The sequence below is a fragment of the Cygnus olor genome, chromosome 2 (genome assembly GCF_009769625.2).
Source record: "Cygnus olor isolate bCygOlo1 chromosome 2, bCygOlo1.pri.v2, whole genome shotgun sequence".
In the NCBI taxonomy this organism is placed as follows: Eukaryota; Metazoa; Chordata; class Aves; order Anseriformes; family Anatidae; genus Cygnus; species Cygnus olor.
In genome coordinates, this window is record NC_049170.1 from 99,075,870 (window position 1) to 99,102,154 (window position 26,285).

The 26,285-nt window shown below is 38.0% G+C and overlaps 1 protein-coding gene and 1 long non-coding RNA gene across 6 annotated transcripts in view; one reads left to right on the forward strand and one right to left on the reverse strand.

Moving 5' to 3' along the window:
• The window catches only part of ZNF407 (zinc finger protein 407), a 338,205-nt gene that overhangs the window by 113,709 nt on the left and 198,211 nt on the right, over positions 1-26,285 (reverse strand). For all 5 annotated transcript variants that reach the window (XM_040549542.1, XM_040549543.1, XM_040549544.1 and 2 more), the window contains 2 exons: positions 23,219-23,302; positions 14,986-15,106 (listed from right to left, as the gene is read on the reverse strand). In XM_040549542.1, coding sequence (XP_040405476.1) covers positions 14,986-15,106; positions 23,219-23,302 — 205 coding nt within the window. The remainder of the gene's footprint in view (positions 1-14,985; positions 15,107-23,218; positions 23,303-26,285) is intronic.
• LOC121066134 lies at positions 12,226-20,196 on the forward strand. The gene is made up of 3 exons (XR_005817536.1): positions 12,226-12,563; positions 18,909-19,003; positions 19,875-20,196. It is a non-coding gene; the product is annotated as an uncharacterized LOC121066134 (long non-coding RNA).

The window sequence follows — 26,285 nt, forward strand, 5'->3', positions numbered from 1 at the left end:
AACAGTCTTCAGGCAGATGTTCCAGGACAGTATAATATACAATTACTCTGCCTTATCACCTTCCCAGGGACAATAAAGCTTCCTCCTTCTATAGCTCATGTGAGTGAAGGCAAAATTAGTTTTACTTTTACAACACTGACTCACTTATCATGTTGCCTTGATTGTGCTTTTACAGCTAAAGAAAACATATATTCCACTCTTAAACAAAACAAAACAGAACAAAACAAAAAAAAAAAAAGGAAAAGAACCCAACACTCCTCACCTTTTATATAAAACCAAAAAAATTCCTTTAAATCTATTTTGCATGATAGTCACACAGTCCTTAAAGGGCTAATTCAGTATGGTCTTCTAAGGAGCACAGCTAACTTTAGAAAAACTGGACCTATTCATAGGCTTAATGCCATCTACATGTATAGAGGTACGTTCCTGAATCAAGTCGGAATGCACAGATAGTAAAAAATACATAGGTTCTGTACAAAAGATGCCTATGTGAATAACATGCCTTTAGCGACTATAACTAAGCACTCATTCTAAAAATACCACAGTACTCTTGTAAAACAATTCTTTGAGAAGTCATTAATCCACATACCTCTTTAGAGGCCACAGGAGTTTACTGTGTAACTACTATAAATAATCTAAGTATTTCCAAAAAGTAAGCATAAGTTAAGTAAATAGAAGAAATTTGTGTAGAAAAATACATGTATAATTGTTACTTTTTTGTTATCAGATGGATAGAGGTTTTGTTTTCTTTGTTGTTGTTGGTTTGCTGCTGGGATAGAAATGGTCTGTATATATCAAGGCTATTTCCGTGAGTTTACAGAACAGCAGCTTACTAACACGAAGTGAATAGTAAGAGAATAATAGAGTTCATAATATCCTGATATCCTTTCTTTCTAAATACTGGATGGTTATAGATCAGAAAACGGTGCTTTAAAGGAAATAGCCTAAATAACTTCACTCGTATTCCAACATCCATTGCTTTCAGTGCTACCCTTTCTCCAGCTGTATAACATTGACACGATCTCAAAGAAAATAAAACAAAACAAAAAAGTGCAGTCAGAAATGAATTTAGAGAGACACATATTTGAAGGTCAGGTTTAAAAACAACACCCAACTGAAACAGCCAAGCCTGATCCTGACAGTGCTTATGCTTAAGACTGCTCATGCTAAAGTATTTGAAAAATCTATTTATATACATTTAGTTCTCATGAAAGGTATTAGGTTACTAGTCCTAGAAATGAGAGATGAGATTTTCTAAGGAGACTATGGGAATTAGGCACTGAAATTGCACTTCAACTGAATGCAGGCTCCCAGCTGTTCAAGCTTCTTTGAGGTTTTAGCCATTAAAGACTATCACAGTCTTGGCAACAGTAGGGTTTCACCATAAGGGTACAGGTTTTCCTATACTCCTGTGGTGAAATGCAATCCTATATTTATGATGCGAAAACTGGCTCCAAGAAAGCTGGTATGTTCCCACTGCACAGCACATTGACTTGAAAGGATACCATTACAGAATGATGTTATGCCACTCACTGTATGGAGGAACAACAGAAAAATCAGTCTTGGCCTCAGAAAAATTACAACCTAAGCACTGAAAAGGACAAGACAATCAGAAAATAGGCAAAAAAAACCAAACCAAAACAAAAAAACAGCACATCTGCAATACAGGGTAGAAATAAGCTTCTGTTTGATTCAGGTATGCTATTGGGCATGGCAGTACTAGAAGGCAACCCTATCTGTCTACCATAAGCACTTAAATTCCCAGTACAATTAGTGGAGATAAGAAAGACCTGATGTATGTCTCAAGACTTGCTTAAATTAGGTGCCTACTGTTTCTGAAGCTTTAAGTAACCCATATGAAACATTAGGAGCTCCTATGTGCTCAGGAAAAGGAAGCACTGGAGTCCCTAGCTTTCTAGAAATAAAGGCACTATTATGGGAAATAGAAATTCTGAGTTCAGGGCTGTCCTTATCTTCAGGAGGGCTGAATCCAATTCTCTTGTGTCCCAGGAAAGTGTATAAGCTGGCACGAAATACACTCTTTCTTCCTGAAACTCTGCCAAGGATAGTGAGGAACTGCTAGGAGCCAAAAGCACTTCTAATCCCTGTTTACACCATTGTTCTTCTGTTCTCATTTGTGGTTCCCATATAAATTTCTTGCAAAATCCAAACAGCTTTCCAAACCCTTGTTCTGTGCCATCTCAACTCAGAATACTAAACAGTAACAAGAATCAGGCTTTGGATGGCACTGTTGTTATTAATTAAATGAATCCTGGCTTGTCTAATTTTCAGGTCTTTAGCATATAACCAAGAATACAGGAATAGGCCTGTTCCCCTAAGAGGTGTATCAAAAACCTTGAGGCAGATATACCCATCTCCTCAGGCCTGACACTTCTGAGCACACCTCAATGATTTCACTTACTTGTGCAAGAACTTGTGAACTCAGTAGAGAGGGAATACAGAAACAGAAGTTCCTAAAGGAGTAGCTGCTCTGGGATTTACATTTTTTTGGTGTGATTTCGGGCATCAGGATCCCATCTGTAAAGTTTAGCGAAAACAGAAGTAACTGGGCTCTTGATCCCGCAATCTACTTGCCTAGTTTAACTTTTTTGTGTTTCAGGATACAAAGCCTTGTGACAGGTGTTACCAACTCTCTGGCTTTCCATTTCTCTCTTGTACTTCATGAGGGGTGGAGAATCGTGGCTTCACGAAGGACATGGAGGTGATGTGATTAACATTAGTGGGGCCACGACTTCGTTCTTTGTCTTTACTTCCGTTTTATACCATCAACCCCATGACAGAAGACACCATCCAGCCCTTCTTTCAGGGAGAGCTGACTCCCAGCTAAGCTTTGGAGCAGAGGTGCTTAGACGGCAGGAGGCTTAGCTATCATCCTTCCTGTTACAAGGCCCCTGCCATGCTACTGGTGAACTGAAGCTAAAAATGAGCACTTGAGAGCAGGAAAAGAACATGAAGATTCTCATAGTATTATGTCATAACATGGTCTGAGAGAAAAAAGATCCAAATGTAAAAGAGCAAGTCAAGAACAGAGGAGGTTGGACGAGAACTCAGCTAGAAAAAACAAATACTATATTTACTTTTCAAAATATACCTTGAGCACTAATAGAGCTACCATCACCCAATACTGTAAGCACCTCATCTCTTGCACCACCACCAGGCAACAAAGAGCAGTTCCCAAGCTGCTCTCATCGGCCCACACATAAGGGCTGATTGCCTGACTTGATGCCATCGCGTTTTTTCCAACAGACTGGATAGTAGCCACCTGCTTGCCCTAGCAAGGGCTTGGATTTAGGTCTTCCTTCCCTGGTCTGACGGAGATTTAAACAAATCAAGTACAGATTCCTTTATCTTTGAAACCTTCCTTTTACCTGAAAGTATTTTTATTGCTTCTCAAAATGACTAGATTTTAGCATGCAAAAATCAATCAGCTAAATAACCGTATAAGATGACTGTGCTATAATTTATTAGTGCTGATCAAAATCTTAAAGGCTGGATAATTAAAATTCAAATTAAAATGTGATGAAAGTCACATTTAGTCACCTAAAGGAAAAGGCTGAATTCCAAATAGGTACAGAGCCACTGGACCCTGTGAGAGATGAGAATTTGTGGATACTCATTATCACCAAAACCATGTAAAAAAGCCTTAGTATTTGTTCAAACTTTGCTTCTTTTTCTCATGCAAATACATCTATCTAGACCTATGTGTTATGTCACAGTTCATCAGTAGATGACCTAAAAAAAGTATGGAAGAAAAGCCAAAGAAAGCACTTGTGGAATAATCTGTCCATAACCGGAAGCTTCTTCCTGCTCACTGACTGAATTAGAAATGTCAGTGCTCTCCATCTTAGGGGCATATATCTTTTCTAACTAATCTCTTTTCTAAAAAAAACCACAGGTATCTGTGTGTGTTCTCTTTATCCTTAAAAATAGCTGTTAAGTTTTAACACCTTTTTAAAATGACTTGCCCTGACAACTTGCACCAAACAGTTAATTTGGGGTCCAAAACCATTAACACGCGAGCACTGTGACTACTGAAGCACGGTTTCCTATGGATCCTTGCTCTGTTAACTAAATCTCCCAATGCAGTAACAGCAGACCCCCAACACAACCTCCAAGATACTCCCATCAGTCAAGGAATACAGCTGTGCTGGGTGGCGAGGCTGGGAACAATACACTGTCTGGCTGTAAGACAGAAGAATGCGTGAAAGCTGAATTTTGTGCCTGCCTGTTTCTCACCGGCTCTCTCCTCTCCTCATTCACCTCTTTCAAGAAAGATGTACGAACTTAAATTATCTCAGCAACTACTACGGCGTGTCAATTTTGACTGAAACTGGCCAACAGCTTTAGAAGTTATTAAAGAAACTGACAGAAGATGGATGGATGGATGGTCAGGTGCAAGCCTCAGAATAAGCTAGGGACACCAGGCTAAAAATCAATCCTCTTTAACTGATTTATAAAAATTGCCATTTTGAACTCAAGACACACCTTCTCTTTCCTGAAAAGAAAATGAATTACTAATGGCTTGTTTGTATTTTAAAATACCCACAGCAGATATCTCCAAAACTTGCTAATGGAAATGGTTCTCTGTATCCTACCAAGAGCTTGTTAATAAAAAGATTTACGAAATACCGTATTTTTCTAGTGAAAAACCATTAGAACTGAAGAATTCCTTTTGATACTTTCCCAGTAACTTCTACAACTCTGAAATGATTCAAAAGTATTGCTTGCCCTGTAGATGGTACATGCAAAATTTCAAATAGAAATGTTTAGAGGAGCTTAGGACGGGAAGATGTTCCACACTGGATTTCTAGCAGAATAAATGATGTTCCTCAAGTACAGAGTTGTTAGCGAGAATCCATAATTAGCTTGAATGAGGACTGCAGGAGAGTGTACTGAAGTGATAAACACAAAGCTATAAATAGGATATTTTAGGTGTACTTGTAGTACCACAATAAACTAGGAGGAGGATGTTCAGGTGGTTTATGATGTCAGTAGAACCACTTGATCTATTTGTGGAATTATAACCCAAAGAGATTTACAGTATTGTGGACTGAAGAGTTTCTAGTTGTGTGTGTGGGGAGGGGTGATGATAACAACACTGGAAATACAAATAGATAGCAATGGTGAAGAGCATCAGAAGAAGTGCTACTTTACTTTAAAGCACTATTTAAAAATACACAAGTATGTGTATGGAGCTATATCCTAGGAATCACAGTGAGCTGGGCAGTTTGCCTCAGCGGAAAGCAAAGCAAACCAGACTTGGCCTGGCAGTCAGCTGGCCTGAGGCAGGGAGCAACCTGCAACTGTGCTACCGGCCCTGGGAGCACCAGGGGGATCCTGGCAGTACTTGGGAGCCTAAAGTCATTTTCTGACCTCCTCTTTACTTCAGGAAAAAGAATCAATTTGCTCTTGGGCTATGAACAGCAGCAGATTATTTCCTGTCCCATTCAGATCCCACTCCCTCCCTATTTCAGTTCATTTACAAAAGGAGGTGGAGAAGTACTGAGGAAAATCTCCAGTCCGACCCCTTGCCTGTGTGGGTGGGAGATGGAAGAGCAGCGTTGCACCAGCTTCTTTCTCCCAACACACTGTGCCCCAGTGTCTGTGACCTGTGAGGGAAAGAGAAGGAGTGCCACGCAGTCCGCACCTCTTCTCTGAGGATGCAGAATGAAAAGCAATAGCTTTGGCCCTCAGCATCCAAGAATACAGGACACTCTCTTTCATATACATTTTGGATTATGTGTTTAGTTTTCCCTTGATTATTCTTCCATTATTAAAAGAACAAATTAAAAAAAAATACTATTCAGCTAAATGTAATATTATGTGAGAGACTGAAGATAAAAAATGAACAAGTAAACCTAAATAATAAACCTAATAATAAACAGATCCTATGAATGCTTTACACCACTTTTTACTTTTTTAATAGACAGAAAGGAAAAATATATTTGGGATTTAAGTGTTTTTCCAAAAAAGAACTATGGTAACACAAGATCAGCACTCCTCACTTCCAATAGCAAAACTGGGGGCTATAAATGCTGACTTGTATAAAGTCCTCAAGAGGTCTCAACAATACCTATGCCTGCTATTCAGACCTAAAGACGCCCAGCAAAACCACAAAGACCATGCCAATCAGGGATAAAACTGTTGTAAGGAGCGACTTAATAATAAGTCACTTGGACAAAAAGCTCCTCTCCAGCCTGCTCTTTGTATGGGCTTTTGGTCCTTTGGGGCTTGCCACCCGGTGGGGGAGAGGCTGGCCAGGAGCACCAGACCCCAGGCTCCAACTCTGCCCAGGAGCTTCAGTCCTGCCCTGCTTTACTGTGGCCCAGGGAAAACACCCATCAGACCTCCTGCAAAGGCTCAGGCCCGGCATATCTGGCCCACAGCTTCCATTTCTGAAGCAGTGAGGGGGTCTGGAAATTCAGGGAACCGCGGTACCTGTGTTCGCAGAACCCCAGCACACCAGTCTGGAGGAAATCAGGCAGAAGTTGTCACAGAAACAAGGGCGACTGCTGGAATCAACAAGCTCCTTCATTTATCTTCAATAAAGCAGGGCTTCCTAACAAATTCATACTTATTTAAAAATTGCTCACAAATTCCAGTTCACTAGAAGTATCTAAGCAGCGAAAAGATACATATATAGTTTTATTTCCTTCCTTCCTTTCTTCATTTTCAGCCCAACAATTATTTTCTTTCTCTTATTTTCATCAGCATTTACAGTGCAAATATCTTTCCTTCCCCTGCCCCTGCTCTAGGCTATTCCCCTTTCTGGAACGGTTTCTGAACAGAATTTGTTTTCTAGTACTTCCTAGCATTTTAACTTATTTTGTATCTGACATATGAAGGAATGAAGGAGGAAGAGGGAAGGTTGTTATAAAGACAGAATTACTCCAGAAACTTTTTAACATGGTAATGGCCATACTGTCTGGAGAATAAATCATATGTAACACAGCAGACTTGTATATTAATTTCACCTCTAAGGCCTGTAAAACTACCAAAATATTTTTCAAAGATTGCTAACTACCACTCAGGTAGTTAGCAATAACAATTCCTTGTAGACTGACCACCCCGAAAGGTTGCTTTGACCTTTTTATAATGACTGGATCGGGGATTAAGGAATGGTAAAAGAAACAAACTCTTTTTTTTTTTTTTTAATTCTGTGTTAACAGGCAAAAGTAAAGGAAACATGTACAGTCGCTTTAGTCTTTCTTAAAACTACTTTTTACCTTAAAGGGTCATATTAATTAATCTATGATCCCAATGATTAGTTTTAGATCAAATTATGCAAACAAATGAAAGTCTATTTGTAGACACAAAAGAAGAACTTCATTTTTATCAGAAGCACTACAAGAACAGGAAATTACAAGTCTTTTTTTTTTTTTTTAAAGCTACACTTAGTCCATAGCATTGCCATTCTTGAAGTTAGCACTGAAATTCTATTTACTATCAAAACACAGCCTATGTATGGTTATTTTAGTTTGAAATACATGCAGGTGTTCCAAATTTATAAACATTTTGACTTATTAAATATAAATATAGGTATATTTATTTTAATATATTTATGTTCCATAAGAAGAAAGAGGAAGAGATACAATAGCGATGATTACATGGGATAGGGAAAAAGAAGTGTGAGGACAGAGAGAAGATAAAATGAGGTAATAGAAGACATTAGTTAGAACCTGTCCACTGCATGAAGGGCTCTTATTCATATTTCCAAGACACCAATTACTTCAGGCTTTGGGTTAAGTAGTTTGGACTTCAATGTAAAAAAGGGTGCACCTGTACGCCCCTGTACTGAGTGCCTGGGTCACAAGAGTTTAGGGACAAAGCCCAAATTGGACAGCAAGGGGGAGACACTACCTACTGGAAGAAACCAGGAACCTGGAAGTGGCTTTGCAGAACTTCAAGCAAAGCATGAACTGACAGAGTGCTGAGCTAGGACCACAACAGGCTGCAGCAGAGACAAGTTGACCGAAGTTAAAACTGCACAAAAAATTTTACACTGATGTCTGTATGTCTCAGTAACATCAAACTCAGTGGTTAAAACAACTGAGTAATTTAGCATGGCATTTAGGCCCAAATATATCACTTTAAAATTGCTCTTCACAGGATTCAGTCCAAAACAAGGCTCGAATACTATTATCCATACATGCATGTGCATCACTGTTTTAAAGATACTTGAAAATCCCAAGTCTGTGGGTGAATGTTAGCACAAAAATCACAGATTCATTGAATTTAAAAGGCAGTTTTTAGTTCTTCTTAATTACAGCGAGCACAGGAAAATAAATAAATAAATAAATAAATAAATAAATATTTTTGGGAAATGGGAATAAATAAATAAATATAATAAAAGAACAAAAAAACAACAAAAAAAGCTAGAGTTACCATTGTTCACAGAATTATTGATGGATTTTCATATCATAGGGAATAAGTATTATTCATTATAATAAATAAAAAAGCTGTATTACCCTTCTACTAAGTACAGTGTATTTACTATGCCATTAATTAAAAATATGGAAAGCAATCATCTTCACAAAGTAACTAGTGTATGCTAACGCGGTGCAAAAGCCACTTAAATGGGCAATTTTGTTGTGGACATATGTCCGGTCTACATACACCTACTACCTGTGTGTGTGTTTATGATTTTTTTTTTTTAAAGAAACAGTCATGTAATCTAATAAACGTACATTTTCTCAAGTGGTCCATGCCATGACGTTGTCATCTGGCAGGGAAGATGGGCAGAGCCAAGAGAGTGGCAGTTTAAGTTCTTTTGTACACTGCCACCGACAATTCTGCAAAATTTCAGACAGGACTTCTCAGTCAGTGCAGACAACACGCACATCTCTCAGTGAGGGCCGTACCATTAGTCGTGTGCTCTCTAACTCCACAAGTTTTTGAATTTTAGGAACTACAGATGAAGTCAAGTCTCTCGGTTAACATGATGGATGATTTTGCACTATCACATTTAATTGCCTTGTGAACTATCTGCTACAGCTAAGGTGGATATAAAATGTTTTATTAAGTAACAGAAGCATCATAAGTGGAATAATACTAATCAATGTTTTGTATGCCACGTATTCACTAGAATAATTAAAGTGTTTTTGCAGCTCTACATTTTTTTTTCAGATTTTCTTTTTCTTTTATAGCCTTAAATGCTACAGTATATTTTATGCGACATTAATAGAAGTATTATCAAATACTTTATCTGAATGTTTATTAAAAACTAAGGGCTGAATAATGCTCTGAGGAGTCTGCATCTGGGAACCACGCCCATGCGCTGACAGAATTTCTCTCCAAACTTCCATCTTCATTTGTTTATAAGGCTGCTAGCACAATGCACTGGATGCCCTCAGCTCCTGCTCCAGAGCACAAGGGAAGCTTAAGTGCTTCCTGAAGGCCCAGCATGCTCTATTACATACAAGCATTATTGTCCTTCGCAATTTCTTACTCGTACAAAGTATATGCAATTTTTTTTTGCCTGAGTCTGCCTTTGTGATATACAGAGAAGTGTTTTTCCATAGCGCAGTGGTGGTTGCCGCTTGGCGTCCTCATCAGCCTCACTCTCCACACAGCTGTATAACCTAGTTATTTCCTGCACATGCATATAAAACTTCACTGGTAAAAAGTGCATATTAATGCTAACATTTTAATGATAAATACACTGTTTCATCATTTTATGTAGAAGTTGCCTTAATGGCCTTTCAGTTTCGCTATGAATAAGTATATACCGTTATCTCAGCATTTAAAGCAGTCCCTAGTTATCCTTGATAAAACCAGGGAACAGCGCACAGCTGACGCAATGATATCGAGACAACGAAAGGTTATTAAATGCACTAAAACAAACAGCGAGAAAACACTTACTTCGCACATTCTTCTGACTGGGGTGCAAATCCTAGAGTGTATCATGAACTGGTCTTTACAGCCTATGAACATATATTATAAGTCAGAGGGAAAGAGGAACTCCCTAGGGATGCTGTCCAAAAAAAGAAAAGTAGCCCCTGTGGAGTCGCTCCCCCTAAGTCATGCCGCTGCTGCTGCTGAAAATACACAATGAATCCTTCTGCACTTGGAATTTCAGATGCCATAATCCCTTGCAGAATGTTGTCTAATTATTTTATTATGCATAATAAATGTAAAATATTTATTTTAGTTTACATAATTATATTAAAAATGTATGCTATTTATTCTCAGTCTTGTAAGGCATCCTTCACAAGTCATATACTTCACGGAAAGGTGCATTTATGGAATTCATGCTGTTTTGCTGGCCTGGCTTTGTGATTTACACAGCTTCTAAACCCTTCTTATCTCTGACTGTGGAACATCACCATTCCCCTGGATGCTGTCCTCCATTCCTTCCTTCCCCTCGCCACCACAGGTACTCCATGCAAAATTAAACCACGCAGTAGAGTCCCAGACAAGCAAGAGTCATTTTCTTTAACTGCAGCACAGGGACGGCACAGAGTATGTTAACATTATACCTGTCCCACAGTCTCATGGTCAAAGTCGTAGCAATACTGATTCTGTAACGTGAAACTAAGCCGGCGTTCCTCCTGAGCCCTGAACTCCAACAAATTTGAATCGAAAAGCAGGGCTCTGCCTTTTGACACAGCCCTCCAAACAAAGTAATCCAAATCCGTTTTGTACTAAAACATCCCCCTCACTCACACCTTGAACATAAATTATTATTTCCCTAAGAAGCTGTGATAGCCACACGGAAAGTTAGTACTAATGGTACTTGAATCTGAAGCCTAACATACAACTAAAATGAGGTTCCTAATTCCATAGGAATTCTTTACATTAAACACAGGCTCAAAACTAGTTCTATTTCTGAAAATGCTGTATATCTGCATCTTTCACTGACATCATTGGGCATATATATAGGAGTTTAGCACTTCAGAAATCAGGTTAAACTCAGGTGCCTAAATATATTGCAGAACTAAAAGGTCTGGCCACAGAACAGACCGTTTTAGAAATTAGTTGAAGTTCACAGGCATTATTCAGCTTCACGACGTTACATGACTCTTTGCTTCTTACTGTGCCCATAGCAAAATGCAAACAGTATTTTGGATGGTATTACTCTAGGATCGTGCAATCTAAAAAGTTTAGCTGCATAACACATCTTTTGTAAATGACTCAGAAACATAAAATAAGCATTGCATATATAATGCTGGTATATGAGGCTGATTCTGTATTATAAAATTGCTGTGAACTTTAATTAGGAGTAAACGAATATTTTTGTGTGATGAAGCACAATAACGTAAGAATGGCGAAACACACTTTGATTTGAAAATGAAAATGCAAAGGAAAAATGTGCATCATTTAAAAAAATATCTACATAGGATTAACCTAATTTTAAAATACAAATGTGAAAAAATATAGCTGAAACTTTTAACAAGCAGTTTTTTTATTATATATATTTTTCTTCCTTGAAAATGAATTGTATTTTAAAAACTAGACTGAAAATATAATTTCTATTTATAATTACTAGAAGTTGTATACTGTTATATAGTGAAGCAGAAGTTCACTTATTTGTTAACAATGTACTAAAGATTTAGAAAAAAATAAGTATCGACTATTACAAAAAGTACAAAAAGTAGAGGCGAATGATATTAGTTTTGCAAGAATATTTACTTACAATCATAAACATAGATTATAAAAGCAATGCAGTGAAATAAAATGACCAACATTTCCCATTTCCTTTTGGGAATGTGCGTGCTATTGAGAATATAAAATTTGTGCGATGGAAATGCTAGATTAGTTTATTATTCACTTGGGGAAACCACATCCATTCATGTCCTTTCCTAGTTAAGAAAAGACTTTCCCATGCTGAGTGTTAGAGGGAACAAATTCCCTTTTCTGTTGCACGCAGCCAAGATCTTTTCCCCCATGGTATCTTACAGTCTATTTCACTTTAGTTTTTGCAGCTAAGAAAAAAAAGTTATAGGTGCCTGTATAGTCACAAATGATTCAGATTTTCATAACAGTTCCTAAATTCAGATTCACTTCTTTTAATAGCCTGCCTTTCTGTACTTCTAGCTAAGGTCAACTAGCCTTTCGCTCGCTAGACAAGAGGCAAGAGGTTTTGCAAGGTAACTGTTCACAATTTCTTCCTGAGGAACTTCAAAGCTTGAAAGCAGTGATCTCTAAGAACATACTGAGCCGGACAGGAATAATTACAACATCTTGTATTTGGAGCTTGTTTATTCGAGTGTCCCAAACTGCTTTATGGAATACAGAGATCACTCCACCGATCAGTGGAAGGAGTCATGGTGATAGCACTAACAGTGCTCTGCTCCAGATCCACGCACAAGATGAGGAATATTCCTCTCGCTGAAGCTACAAAGGTCGTTAAAGAGTCTGCAGTTGCCAAGCAACACCCAACAGCATCATCTGAAACAGCCTGGGTGAACTCAGAGCGTGCCGGCTGAGCTGGAGTCACCAAAGTGAGAACTCAGGCTCCAGGCAGCGAGGTGAATTTTATCACTGGGCCAGCAGAATTTAAAATCTTGATTTCAGGTTTTCTGTAGGTGACACTCACAACAGTAAGTACGATCTGCTGAACTGGTGTGAAGGACATGATTTACAGGGTTGCTAATACCTTTTCAGGAAAACAGGTAGCACTGGCTGAGCTGACAAGGAGGCAAGGTGTGAGTTCCTTAAAAATGTATTAAAACAAAAAGGAGAAAAAAAATGAGAGAGTTGGACAGAGCACATAAAACATATTTGCCAACAAGGCTGCCTAATATCCCAGGACAGTGGAAACTGGCAGGCACAAGCAGGACTGCTGGGCTAATAAATACAGCAGCCCCTCTGCTGGCTCCTCCGCTGCTACACAAAGTGCCTCACTGCCTCTGCGAGCTTGCAGCAGCACAGCTCTCATTGCTGCATCCCTGCCAGATGTTTTGCAGCTGAGCTCAGAACGAGCTTCCTGCAGAATCAAAGCTGCATCAGCTGGTACCTGGAGAGCTCAGCCTCCAAAGAGTCAAAATTGGCCTATGAGGAATGGAAACTAGCATCCTGTTATTATGAAGCATTTATTTTTCAATAATATACAGGCAGGGGGTCTTAGAGATTTCTTGTTAACCCTGATAAAATTACTAAGTTATGTTTTCTTCTTCTCTAATAATATCCAATATAATAAAATACTTGTAAAAACCTGTCATTTCTTGAAATTCCTATCCCATACAGAAAACTGTCCATCTGAAGAAAAGTATCTCCTGTCTTTCACTGCACAGGACATTAAAGTTATTTTGTCATACTAAGCAGGGGAATTACATCCACTCATTGTGCAAGTGTAAGAAACCCCAACTGCAAACTTTGATTCATACTCACAGTGCTCCTATTCTGTAGTGTCTCCATGTCAGAAGCTCAAACCCCCTGCAACTCACCTCTCTACCTAGTTCTGTATTAAGACCATTCCTCCTGACCATGAAAGTGGATGACCACAGGATTAAGCCTTCCCAAACATGCATCCTCAAAGAGATAAGCGCTCCTTTTACCTTCACGGCTGCACAGCATGTCAAGCTATCACATATATGCTCTCACTTGCTTCAACACAGATCTTTTAACATAACCATTTTGATGAATAAAACAACACCTCTCCTTCTTAAATGACTTATCAAAGCCAATAGAAACACTTCATTTTTGAAAGAAAAAAAAGGGGGGAGGATGCCACAAGGTAGAAGCACAGAAAGGGAAGCCACCCCCTCCAGGTTATCAAATTCATTTCTCCACAGTTCTAGGCAGTAATTTAATGGGAGCTCAGTAAGAGTTCACAGAACATTTGCTCCATATGCACAGACCAACAAAAATTTTTGCACAGAAAATGCATGATCTCTGCAGAAGCTTTCTGTACAGAAGCTTTCTTTAAAGAGGCTCATAAATACTTTGAAACCAGGTATTATGAGAGTGGCTAGCCTTTGTTATACAATCTTGTTTTAGGAAACTACATTAAAACTTATACTAAAAGAACATTACAGTTGTATGCTCAGCATTAAAAGAAAAAAAATGCTACAGTGGTATAATCAGATGGTTAGCTTTCTCCTCTTGCGTGCATGCATCACAGCACATGCATCTAATTCCATAGCCATATACCATTTATCAAATAAAATACCAATTTTTTAAAAAGTTTTTGAACGTCAACTCTTGTAAATTGCTTATGAATAACTTCTATGGATTCTTTTATAATGCACATATACAACCCACCTCACTGCAAGATATTAAAGACTGTAGGGGATGTATGTTTAAGAAAAGTAAAGAATCACTTGTGAAGCAACATGAGATCATTATTAACTAGCCTACAATGAACAAAAGACACATGGGATGAGCACCACAAGTAATTTCACCTACCCATTCACGTGGTTTCTGAGAACTTAATCTACTATCCTAAGAGGGTGGGTTTTCATGGTGTAAATGGGAGACTTTGCCATGCAACCACCCTACAGTCACTCTCACCCAATCAGCTTGTCTGGCAAAGAGAAGGAAAATTGAATCAGAAAAAAAAAGACTGCAGCTCTTTAACTATCTCCAGTTGCTTCCAGTTCTAATAAGTGTCTGATGAGTATTTAGGTTGCTAAGCCTTTTAGGGGACTTTTCCTTTCTTGGTGAAATGGTTGCAACTCAACCGAGAAAAATTTCAAAACAGCAACTGATTTGAAAAGGCAATGCAGATAAGCGGTCTCACCATGGAGAATTCTAACAGACACTAGAGCAGCTGTGAAACAAACACTCAACATTAGCAATGCAGTGTTACCGCTAAAAGGTTTCCCATCATTTGTTTTTCTTTATAAAGTAATACCTAAATACTGAAGACTAAGTTTTTAAATTTAGCTCCTAATTTAATATGCAATTACTGCTGCCCTGATGGTGTTTTAATGGCAATATATTTTTATTGGTGACTTCAAATGAACCTCATCTGATCACCTTAACCCTTCTCTCATCATGCTTTAGTTAATGACTCATTACCTGTAGTCACACCAGGGACATCTGTAAGGCTTTTCTCCAGTATGGACACGCTTATGTCGTGTCAGATGTGATTGTGTTGTGGAAGCAAAGTTGCACTCATCACATTTGAATGGTTTCTCTCCTAGAAGGTGACAAGAGAAGATATGCATTATCAATTTTCATCAACAGAAAAGGAAAACAAATCTAAATTTCTGGCAACCCCCTTGGGACAGATTTTACTCCATGTATATATCACAACAGCAAATGAAAAGTACATTTTCAAATACAACGTATAAATTACAAAATACTACTCTTACTATGGCATATACACATCTGAAACCAGCTGACTTCCCATGTGGTGTTATAACAGCAAAAAGGAGGAGACAGAACTGCATGAAACAGGGTAACCAAGTTACATGAGCCTTATGTCATGAAAATATCTTCACCAGGAGAAAGGCATTCCTCTCACCCTGCATCTTCTGTTGAAGCTGGGCCCATGCACAGGCTAGAAAGAAATGCTTCTGGAGACAGAAGGTGAGAAATCAGTCTGGAGCTTGCATTCAGTGCTCAGAAATGAATATATCTAGGAAGAAATTATCTTTTTTTTTTTTTTTTTTTAAAATATATCTCTGCTCCAACATTTTTCGTGCATAAACTGGGACTAAGAATATGAAACAACTCAGTTCTCCATCCCCCTCCTCTTGCTTGCTATTCTTCTGCCCTTGTGAAGATTTTCTGAAAAGTGGGACAATTTCAGCAGAAAGACTTACAAGGTTAATGGGGAAAAAAGAATAGACTAAATATTTTCAGAAGACTAAAATTCAATCTCTGCTGAATGTACAACAGCACTGAAAAATTCTAGAGGACTACTAATTAAAGAAAGATAAAGATCTTTACTCTAGCTTATAAGTTGTTATGTAAAAAGAGTATTTTTCCATTCCAGTTGAGGGGTGGAGCCCTCTGAGAGCGCTAAGATAAAATCTCATGACAGATACACTTACTGTGAAGCCCAGTTAAGACACCTGCATCCCATTTTTTCCAACTAGTTGCACCAGAAATACTGTGTGTGGCTTAAAGGCACATATAATTACCACTTAGAGAGGAGACGGGTTTCTTTTTGTATGCAGAAGACAGAAGGCAGCTCCTAACATAGGCAATCTTGATCGTATTGTGGAAGCCTTCAGAAGTATTTATATCTTAAAGATTACATAAGGAATCAACATCCCTAACTTAAGAAGTCTAATTAAAACTGCAAGGGACAGACACCTACCTGGTAGACTGTTCAGAGGTCTGGAATAGGAGGCCTCAAAACTGAACCCTAAGTCTCTAAGGAGGCACAACACGCAGTTTTTCAGAGTGACAGCAAGAAACCCATCACCAGCAGAAGACACATGACTAGCAAAAGGCCACTCCCAAGCAGCCATGCCTCCAAGCCAGATTTTCCAAGCCTGCTAAAAGCACGAGACAATCAGGACTTCCAAAGGGACTTTGCCAGAATTCTGAGCAGACATAAAAATCTGCATTTCTCATTCTTGGAGACTGCTTTTTCCCCCTCTCAAGCAAAAAAAGAAATGCAGAGTCCTTGGGCCTGAAAAGCCTGTAAGGATGGACAATGGAGCAGCTTCTGAAAGCTCCATAAAGAGTTGGAATAATTGCTTCTAGCAGCTGCGGCAGAGAATTTCAGCTACTATTTTTCACTTATTGTTTCATGGGACATGGAAAGGTGAAGGGGCAGGACACAATGCAGAAGCCTCTATGCTGGACAAATTGAGACTGCTAGAAAGTATGTCTTTCTGCCCCAAATGGGGTTTTCTTGTCAGACACTGACTCTCTGCTCAGGAGAAACCGATTCTCCCAGCAGCTTGAATGGTATTGGCTTCATCTTCAATTAAACTCTCTGGGAGGCCATAGACTCCCTAGCAACACAACCTGTTCTTGAACCGAAGATTTCCTGTGTCTGATTTATTTTACCTTCTAGCATCAAAGACAGCAACGTTCTCAAGCCCAGGTAGTAAAGCTACGGGCATTTCAGGTAGCATAGATGCTTTAAATTCTTTGATTTAAAATGCATTTGAACCTTGCGAGCTCGCCCCCTTGCTAAAAAGCAGATCTGAGCTAAGCGTGGATTTTTAGTTCGCCATTTGGTGGAGGACGTGTTGGGGAAGGGCTGCTGCTGTGCTGGGGCAGGGCCAGTGGAGCTGACAGATGAGTGAGGGCCCGTGGAAGCCGGGAGGGCTTGGAAAGTCCATCGTGACCAGAAGAAAAATGATAATCCTTGCCCACTGCTCCAGGAAGTTTCTCCTCAGGAAATCCTTGTGGCTAACTGCTCCTGTCAAGTGGACGATGTATAAATTTCACCTGACAGAAAATACATCACAGCAGTACCACACAACAGAAGCCAACTAAACTGGGGAAAAAAATGACTGCCTAGCATGGCCTATAATTCTTAGCAGCTGCACAAGGGGAATAGTATTTATTTTTACTGAAAAATTAACCAGGTTGGTATGTACATTAGAAAAAATCTAAAAGATTAGGTATTTTTCTGGGTTGAGGGCAGGGTTGTTCTGAAGCTGTAGCAGCAGTACTTTTTACTACTCATTTTCTTTTTCTTCATTATCTTCAGAAGAAAATGTTCTTTATCTGTCTTTGTGTCCCAATTTTCCTTTTCCAATCCCTGCCCCCAGACATTTCAGCCATCGAACTTCATTTGACTTTTATACTGGCTGCCATTAAACAGTCCAGAAGGATTCTCCCTCAGCCCCAGTCAAGGATCTAATTAATATAAAATTAAAATCACAGAAATCAAAAAAGCAATAATGACAGTATTTTTAAAATAATATTGCATGTAATAATTATAAAACAGCGTATCGAAAAATGTGGGAGTAAAGATGAATTCTACCTATTTAAAGATTAAAAAAAAAAAACAAACACCAGCCTTTACCAGTATGGAAAACTTCTTCATGCCTCACCAACTCTAACTCAATCAGTAACAAACCCATAAAAGAGAAAGACAGGTGCCCCAGAATGCCCTGGTGGTCGGGAAGCTCTATGGGGAAAAAAAGGAAGGACACATCTTCCAAAATTAAGGAAGAAGTATCTTTGTGGGTTTTTTGTTGTTGTTTTGTTTTTAACATAAGCACTTTCAAAAAGCATGATTTCTAGCTATAGCATCACAAAAGAAGAAATGGCTTTGCTTTTTTGACAACAATACTGTGAGCAACCTCTGAAGTACTTTAATTGTCTAAGTCACCTGACACACAAAATTTCAGCTCCAACAAAGCTTGCGAAAGAAATTGATAAAAGGGTGAAATGGTGGGGAGCACTACTCTGTACATAACAGGCAGTTATTAAGCCGGTCAGCCTCAGCTCTGCATATTCTACTACTCTTAAAAAATCATGACTAAGGCTTTTTTTCTCCTGCCTCTCTGAAAATGTATCCTTCAAATTCTGCACTGATTTCTTTAAGCATCCGTCTTATCTTTTCATCCCAAATTACAGCTTTCTTTTTCTTTCTTCCTTCCTCTTTTCTCTTAAATTACCTCTTTTTAGTTCTCTGTCTTTGATGATGAGCTTTTCAGGACACAGAGCATACCTTGCTATAATCATAAATTTCTATGTGCAGTTATGTTCTCAACATATAATTTTTAGCGGAAAAATGAAATAACACAATAACAAAAATTACAAACCTTGGTGATAGATGCTTACTTATGATGGCAAAGTGAAGATTTTATTTACAATCATGACTGTCCAGACAATTTCCACTCATAAATTATACAAAGCATTTATATGAAGATCCAGCTTTTATATAAATGAAGGAAAAAATAAATAAATCTAATGATGCCTTCAATTTAAAAGTCTTCAATGACTAATCAGAATCTTAGCAAGATGGAAGAAATTTTCCTCAAAAGGAAACCATTGCTCTAGGTCCTCTTCGTCTTTCACAGGATGTGTTACACAGGACAGAAAGAACCCCAGAAGTTTTATTTGTCCTAAGGAATGAGTAGACCTCGAAACGTGGCCTTCTGCTTACAAGTTACAGGTATTTTCTTCTTATTTCCAACTATTTCTAGCTTTTGTTGAGACTGTTCCCTGGAGGGACACTTACAGGCTTGCTAACAAAGACTGAAATATATTGAAGCAAATTCTATTTGCTTTTAGTTTGGTCATCTTTTTTTTGCATATAAGACATACAAAAATAACTACATCCTTAATTACTTTTTGTTTGTTTGTTTGTTTTTTATGACAAACCCAAAGGGGAGGAAAAATGATCTACTTGACAATTTCTCTTAAGCAGAGAGAAAATTTTTAAGATACCCAGGGTTTTGGTGTCATTTATGGCTAGAAGTTTGCTTGAATTAAGTTCTACACTGTGCTGAAAATGTTGGCACAAAGTGCAATGAAAAACAACACAGATCCTCTTCAAATTTCACCTCGCGTCTTGTTGAAAAGATCGGTAAGTCGTCTTAACTGTGCTACATATTCTGTGGTATTCAACACTATTATTTTTTTAAGCTGTGGTGGGGAAGTTGAAGGGATGAGGATACATTATACATTAAATTCAATGCTGAGTAATGTAACTACACATTAAAGTCAAAGAGCAGTTCACATGAGAAACAGAAACACAAAGTGAGTCACTCATCTGGATAAAAACACATATATTATTAAATTTTCTTTCTTTATTACATTGACCTATAAATGTCTTGAGAAGCGCAAGATAGAAATGAGTGAGCAGAAGTGATCTGTATGATATAAGCCACCATCTTCAAAAAGTCATGAAAATATCTGAACAAAGACACAATCTGCCTAAGCATTTCCAGAGGTTTGGGGTAACTCCCATAGAGCTGTCGTGTACACTAAGTGTACTTACCCTCTAACGCTCTACTACTGTAATGGACTTCTGTGATTCCCAGGAAGATGCCACCACAAACGACCTGAGAAGCAACTGTAGCCTGCTATTGTGTAAAAGATGCAGATGGGGTTTTTGCAATTTGCAGGAGTACTAACTAACATAAAAAAGGAGTTTCACACAACAGAACACAGCCTGTGACTGATCAGCACTGTTGGAATGAGCCACTCATGACAGTACAAAATGGAGGTTTACTGGGAAAAATGTAGAAACAGCTAAAACTACTGTGATACCGAAATGAAGTCAAACAAAGGAGAGTAGAACAGTAACAAGAACAACAACAACAAAAAAATAAAATTAAGAATTGTTTTCATGTTTTTATTTCAAGCCAGAAACAATTCTATTTTCTTTTTTCTTTTTTTCCCCCCTGTCATTTTATAGTTTATTCTGATTAAGGCAAAGTATTTAAAATACATGATACAGCACATATGTTTCACGCGTCTTTTTTGGTGGATGATTTAGAGGTTATTTACTATTTTTTATTATAAAATTCTGATAATCATTTAAATCCTTTGTAGAATTCAACTCATTCTAAATGCAGCCAACACAAAAATTTGCAACATTATTTATCTTCCTATCTTAGGGCAGGTTTTGATTTGTTTACTGGGACAAAATATGAATTAATAATCTGGTTAAAAATAATCTTGTCTAAAAAGAGAAGAAATAGAGTAAGAAGCAAGAGCATCAAAAGTCTAAGTGGCCAGTCCTACAGCCAGTTCCCCTCTTGTGTCAAATATCTATCAGAGCAGCTGAATGTTTCTCTGGGGGTGTCAGGACACCTCAGACCTTGAGGCTGGGATGAGAGGAGGCTTGTTAAGCTGGTCAAGACTCCTCAGCTACCTCTGAGGATTTGCTCATTTGCCCTTGAATCAAAGGTCTCTGACAGGTGACAGAAGTAAATCTTGGATTGGAGGATGTTCTCTGTCAGCCCCCTCGACAGTTTGTGTTACAGTAGGGAATTATTTAAGCCATTTAGACCATTTTTGATACCTATCCCTTTCAAACCTGACTGTAATTTGCTTTGGCATTCTGCTCAGGGAAAATTGTGTCACCTGGGGACACAGAAGAAAAAATACAGGTACAAAGAGGAGTGCGTGCAGCTAAGAACTGAAATAAAGTTGTGCACTGGATGAAAATACAAGGGAACCCATGCAAGTGCAACAGTGCAGACAAAGGTGGATTGTGTCATTCTCCTTGAAACAAATAGAAGCTACAGATAATTTTTCTGCTAAAGAATCATCTCTGATTGTTTGTGCCACAGAGGCAGATAAATGCCAAAAAGATAGATCCCTCTGCCTCTGAGATACTGTCCTGTACAGTATAAAGTTAATAGCAAAGTAATAACGAGCCTCCAGTCCTGACATAAAATATAAAGTTATGCCTGCTAGACGCAAGCTTCATGATCTATAACCTGTGAATCCCTGTGATCATAGCACAAAAGCCTCTACCAAACTGGCAAAAGAAGGGCAAAACACCATCCAAAATGTGGACAGCTTTTCACGAGGAACATACCATTTTTCAGCCTAATTTTAGACATAATTCAGGAAATAATAAAAGATGTTTTTCTATTAGCTTGTGGCCTATTGATACGAAACCCATAAATATATAACCTATGATAAGGCTTTACATTTCTGATAAACTAGATATGTACTCACATAAAAGGTAAAGACAAGACGTGTAAAGACAAGCATATCCATTTGTTCCACTTTTCCATTCTGAAATCATTGTTTACTATCTGTGTGGCTGCATTGAGTCCTACACATAGACATGATCCCCGTGTACCACATGGCAGGCCAATAAAAAACAAAAGATAGTTCCCATCCAATTGATAACAATGATTTATTTCTACTAAAAATGAAATAAAATAATTTTCATTCCCAGCCCAGATTTGGTAAACTGCAGCCAACGTGTGAAAATTCTTCGAAGTTCCAGAAAAATGGACACTATTAGTTACAACTGAAGCACACAACTTTTATTCCAGTGGTTACAATTGCTCATTACCATTCATGGACTGTTTTACTACAAAACTATTATACTTAAATGCTTCTTCTTGGACATTTTAAAAATACAAACATCTTGCAGTGAATAGGAACTGACTGTGGCAGTACTGTATCGCAAATGTACTTTCCTTGCTATCAGAAGAAAAATTCAGAAGTATGACTAGAATTACAGGCAAAATTTGGCCTTTCATAGTTTATATACAGAGCAAATCCTTTCAAAAGTATTTCCAGATCAGCACCAAAATCCCCACCTTTCTGCAAGCATCAGACGTCCTCCAAATATGGTTGCCTTAATAAACTGAAAACGGGGTAAAAAGAATGGCTTCAGGCTCTCAAGAAAGAGAGTAGCTGCTCTCCAGGAAATTAAGCATTTTGATGGTAAGTGTCCTGAATTAGGATTATTCAGGGATATAATAAAATCTCCCACAGAGATTCCTTTGAAAAATCCATGGAAAATTCATGATATAACTACAGCTTCTAATTTGTTAGCTATTTCTTTCCACTGTACGTTAGACAATGGTCACCTAACTCACACAGCAATTCCTAATACTATATTATTCTCATGCTAGTCAGTAAAACAAAAACTGCAGTGGTTTAAGCAGTGATGCTTCTGCCTCTGTTTGAACAAAATCTATTCAAATAATCAAATACTTACTAGGAACTGCTAAAAACCACAATTAGGGTAAAATGTATTAATAAATGTTTAATACACACTTTTTCTGGTCTTCTGAAGCTAAGAACCAATTTAATTTTATCTGATATAAAATTTTTATAACAAGGTGGTAGGAAAGCTTTACTAATTCTGGGAGATAAATCCTGCTTTACATGCTAACAGTGTGGTAACTTTTAAAGTGGCATCTATTAATTACAAACTATCTTAAAATTACAAAAGGGCAAATGAAACAACACTAGCTTTCAACATTGTCTCACTCCAAAATAATGGATTAATCTATATGTAGTCTCTAACTTTCACCCAGGGACATTCTAGCAGACTCTTGCAAAATCTTCACAGTAGGTAATCTATTTGGGCCTTGGAAAAAAAAAAAGTATACTTAGTGTTCATTTAAAGAAGAAAACCAGTCTTTACAATTCTACTTTCTTTAGAGAAAACACCAAAAATACCCCAAAAAGCAATTACTCAAACTCACAGCTAACATATTTGATGCAGACCTTGGGCACACAGATTCTACAAAAATGAAAAAAAAAAAAAAAAAAAAAAGGCAAAGTAAACAGTGAGCCAATGTATTATTTGTGCTGTAATGTGCTATTTGACTTGCTTTAATCCCCAGCGTAGAGGGACTGCCTTGCTGGAGAAAATATACCAAGGAGTAAAGACAGTTTTACTGACCTGTGTGTTGCCTCCGATGCTTGGTGAGGGCATGACGTGTCCCGCCGGCAAAGCCACAAAGGTCACAGAGGAACGACTTCTCGCCTGTTGCAACAATAAACAGATGAGGGACTGCGGAGGTCACAGATCATTAAAACATATCTATCAAGGCTTTCAGGGTTACTAATTCCTCCAATCAAATGTTTCCATGTAAATATGTCAAATGGGAATGAAATTACCACTGCGGTTTATTGACTGTGATAAAATCTGAAAAGCACCACTGAACATAATTACATACTTGTCAGACCCATAAAAATTAGCTTTATTATCAATGGAATGGTTTTGTACAACTTCATTTCTGTTAGATGTCTTCCAGATGGGGCTGCTTTATGCACTTGAACAGTTTTTATGCATATCCTGATTTTTTACAATTCCCATACATCTGGCCTTTCTGTGCTGAGTAAAGATTGCCTGGAAAAAAAGTTAATATACTGTATATATGATTCTGCTTAAATAAAATATATTGAATTTACTAACAAATTAAGGATACTGAGAAATTTTCAACAGACTAGATCACAGTCATCTTTAGTTACCTTCTCTTTATTAATAAGTATTAAATTATTTTCTTGAATGTATTGAAGAGCCCAAGCAACAATAAAAGCCACATTATTCAATACCAGTGGCAATTCAGTACTGTTTATGTTTCTAAAGTTTTCATGACATAAAGAAAACAGGTCTGGGGATTGCTACTGAAATTGCAGCAGAACTCGTATTGTTCATCTTCAAATGACAATTCTTCATTCCAAACCTCTGGAACAATTTGAGAGATTTTGGCAAGCTCACTACTCATTAAAAGTGTGTAAATGCTCCCTTTATTTTTTATTTTTTTTATATAGAAGCTAAGATTTCACCCTGTTGGGTATAAATATGGTCTATCATTTCACAGCAATATTTTTACTCAGAATGTACTAACATGCAAGGCAATTTCATCCCATGAAGGCCACGTAGAAGTTCATTATGGATTAATATTGCTAGCCTCAGATATGGACTCAATAACCTCAGATAAGACTGAAATTAAAAAAGTATTTTTTTAGAAAAGAGTCACGTTAGTCCTTTGGAGCCAACTTGTCTCCTTTTGCAGTAACGCTGAAGAGGGGGCCTGTGGGGGATGACGCTGAATTCACTGAAATTAAGAGTCTCCTTCAGATTCTTCCCTGTGGGGAAGGAAATTCGGTTTCTACAAAAGATGCCTGGGTTAAGAGGTCAAGTGTCAAATTGCCATGTCCTCCTGTGAAGATGGAGGGGTGGAAACCTCCACATCGTTTATTCCCACATAACCAGCCACGCTAACACACGGACTTTCAAGAGAAGCACTGTGTCTTCGGGCAGCATTAATGTAAGCAAGAGACCACCTCATGAGTGGGTTGGCTCCCCCGGCAGCACCACAGGGACCGGCTGCTCTCTCCAACCCACCGCTACCTCGAGCCAGGCCCATGGGCACCCCAGCTCCCTGCCCTACTCAGCACGGCACAGGAGTCTGGGGCCCCGTGCTGTGGGGAGGGATGCAATTCCTTCCAGACTTCCAAGACAGCCTGAACCCTGCACTAAAATGGGATCTTAAAAACTCTGATTAACCTCTACCAGGTAGCTAGGCTATGAAATATGATCGGCACACATTAATTTTCACTTCAAAATAGGGTGAACTATGTGTCATTGTTCTGTGGACCCAAATCTGATCATGAAAACTACAGATGGAAATTTTCACAGAATCATAGAATTGTACAGGCTTTGGGGCTTTTCTGAAATTTTGGCCCATCGATGAGAGTATCACCAGACTTTATCTAGGTACAAAACATTTTGGGTGCCCCCTTTCATGTGTCAATTCTAGCCATCAGTGATTATAACAGACTAAAACTCGAAACAGGAAAAGCAGAATGAAAATCCATACTAATAATCCCTATCTGTTTCACTTGAAAAATGCACACATCCTAACTGATATAACAAATTCTGAATTTTACTGTAAAATGTTTGTCAGTAATATTATTACTGAGGTAATGCGCAATTGTTACAATAGAGATTCCTGCATAATCTTTTTTCCTTTTTTTTTAATCAGATCTTCACCGTGTAGCACTTCAGTTCATCAAAATATCAAAGAAAAGGAATAGAAGGACTATACGTATTGCTTAATTATAATTAAATATTAATTTAATTAATTAATCGATTTTAAGTATAAATCTTTCTAACTAGCTCTAATGCCTAACACCCCAGCATAAAATTCACACTTTTAAGTTAAATGCTGTTCCATGCCTACCAAGAAATTGTTCATCATCTATATATTGTCATAAATTAGCTCATGTTGTGTTTAACATCTCAGAGCAGACTTCAGTATGGCCTGCAGCTTCCTACACTAATGAGGACGCAGAGTACCCATAGCATCTTCGCAAGCCTACGAATTTACCGGGTATTTTATATTTGGGCTTTTCAAACAGCTTTCTGAGCCACAGAGAAATGATTCTAAACCAAACAACAGCTTTAAAACAGGGAAATCGACCCATCCTATGAAATTATACGCCAGTTAAATATTCCACACTCCTCTAGGTTGGATATGGGGGCTCTCATGCAGGCACAACATTTGAGCAAGTCACTGAGGCTCTGGATCTGAAAATACCAGAGTGAAGGAGATTTGGCCCTTTTTTTTTTAATCCTAGGAAAGGAGGTGATGCACTTAATTTCCTGCAACATTCATTTTTAGACATATTAACAAAATAATTACCTTAATTGTGTGTGTATGTATCACGGTATATGCACAAATACATATATCCATACAAACACACACAGAAAACTTCATTACCTGTGACTTTAAGTTCAACTGTGCAGTATTTCTTAGCCTTGAAACTTGAAGTGGGTTGAATCCCTCATATCCAAACATAATATTTCATTTGATATTATGGGCATGTATTGATACACAGATGCATTTTACATTCCTCTGGACATGCTTAACAATTTTATCATTCCCACTTCAGAATTTGCGACTTTTTAACTTTTAGGAAAATGTAAAGGCAATATTTCACCTGCTGTACAGGGGACT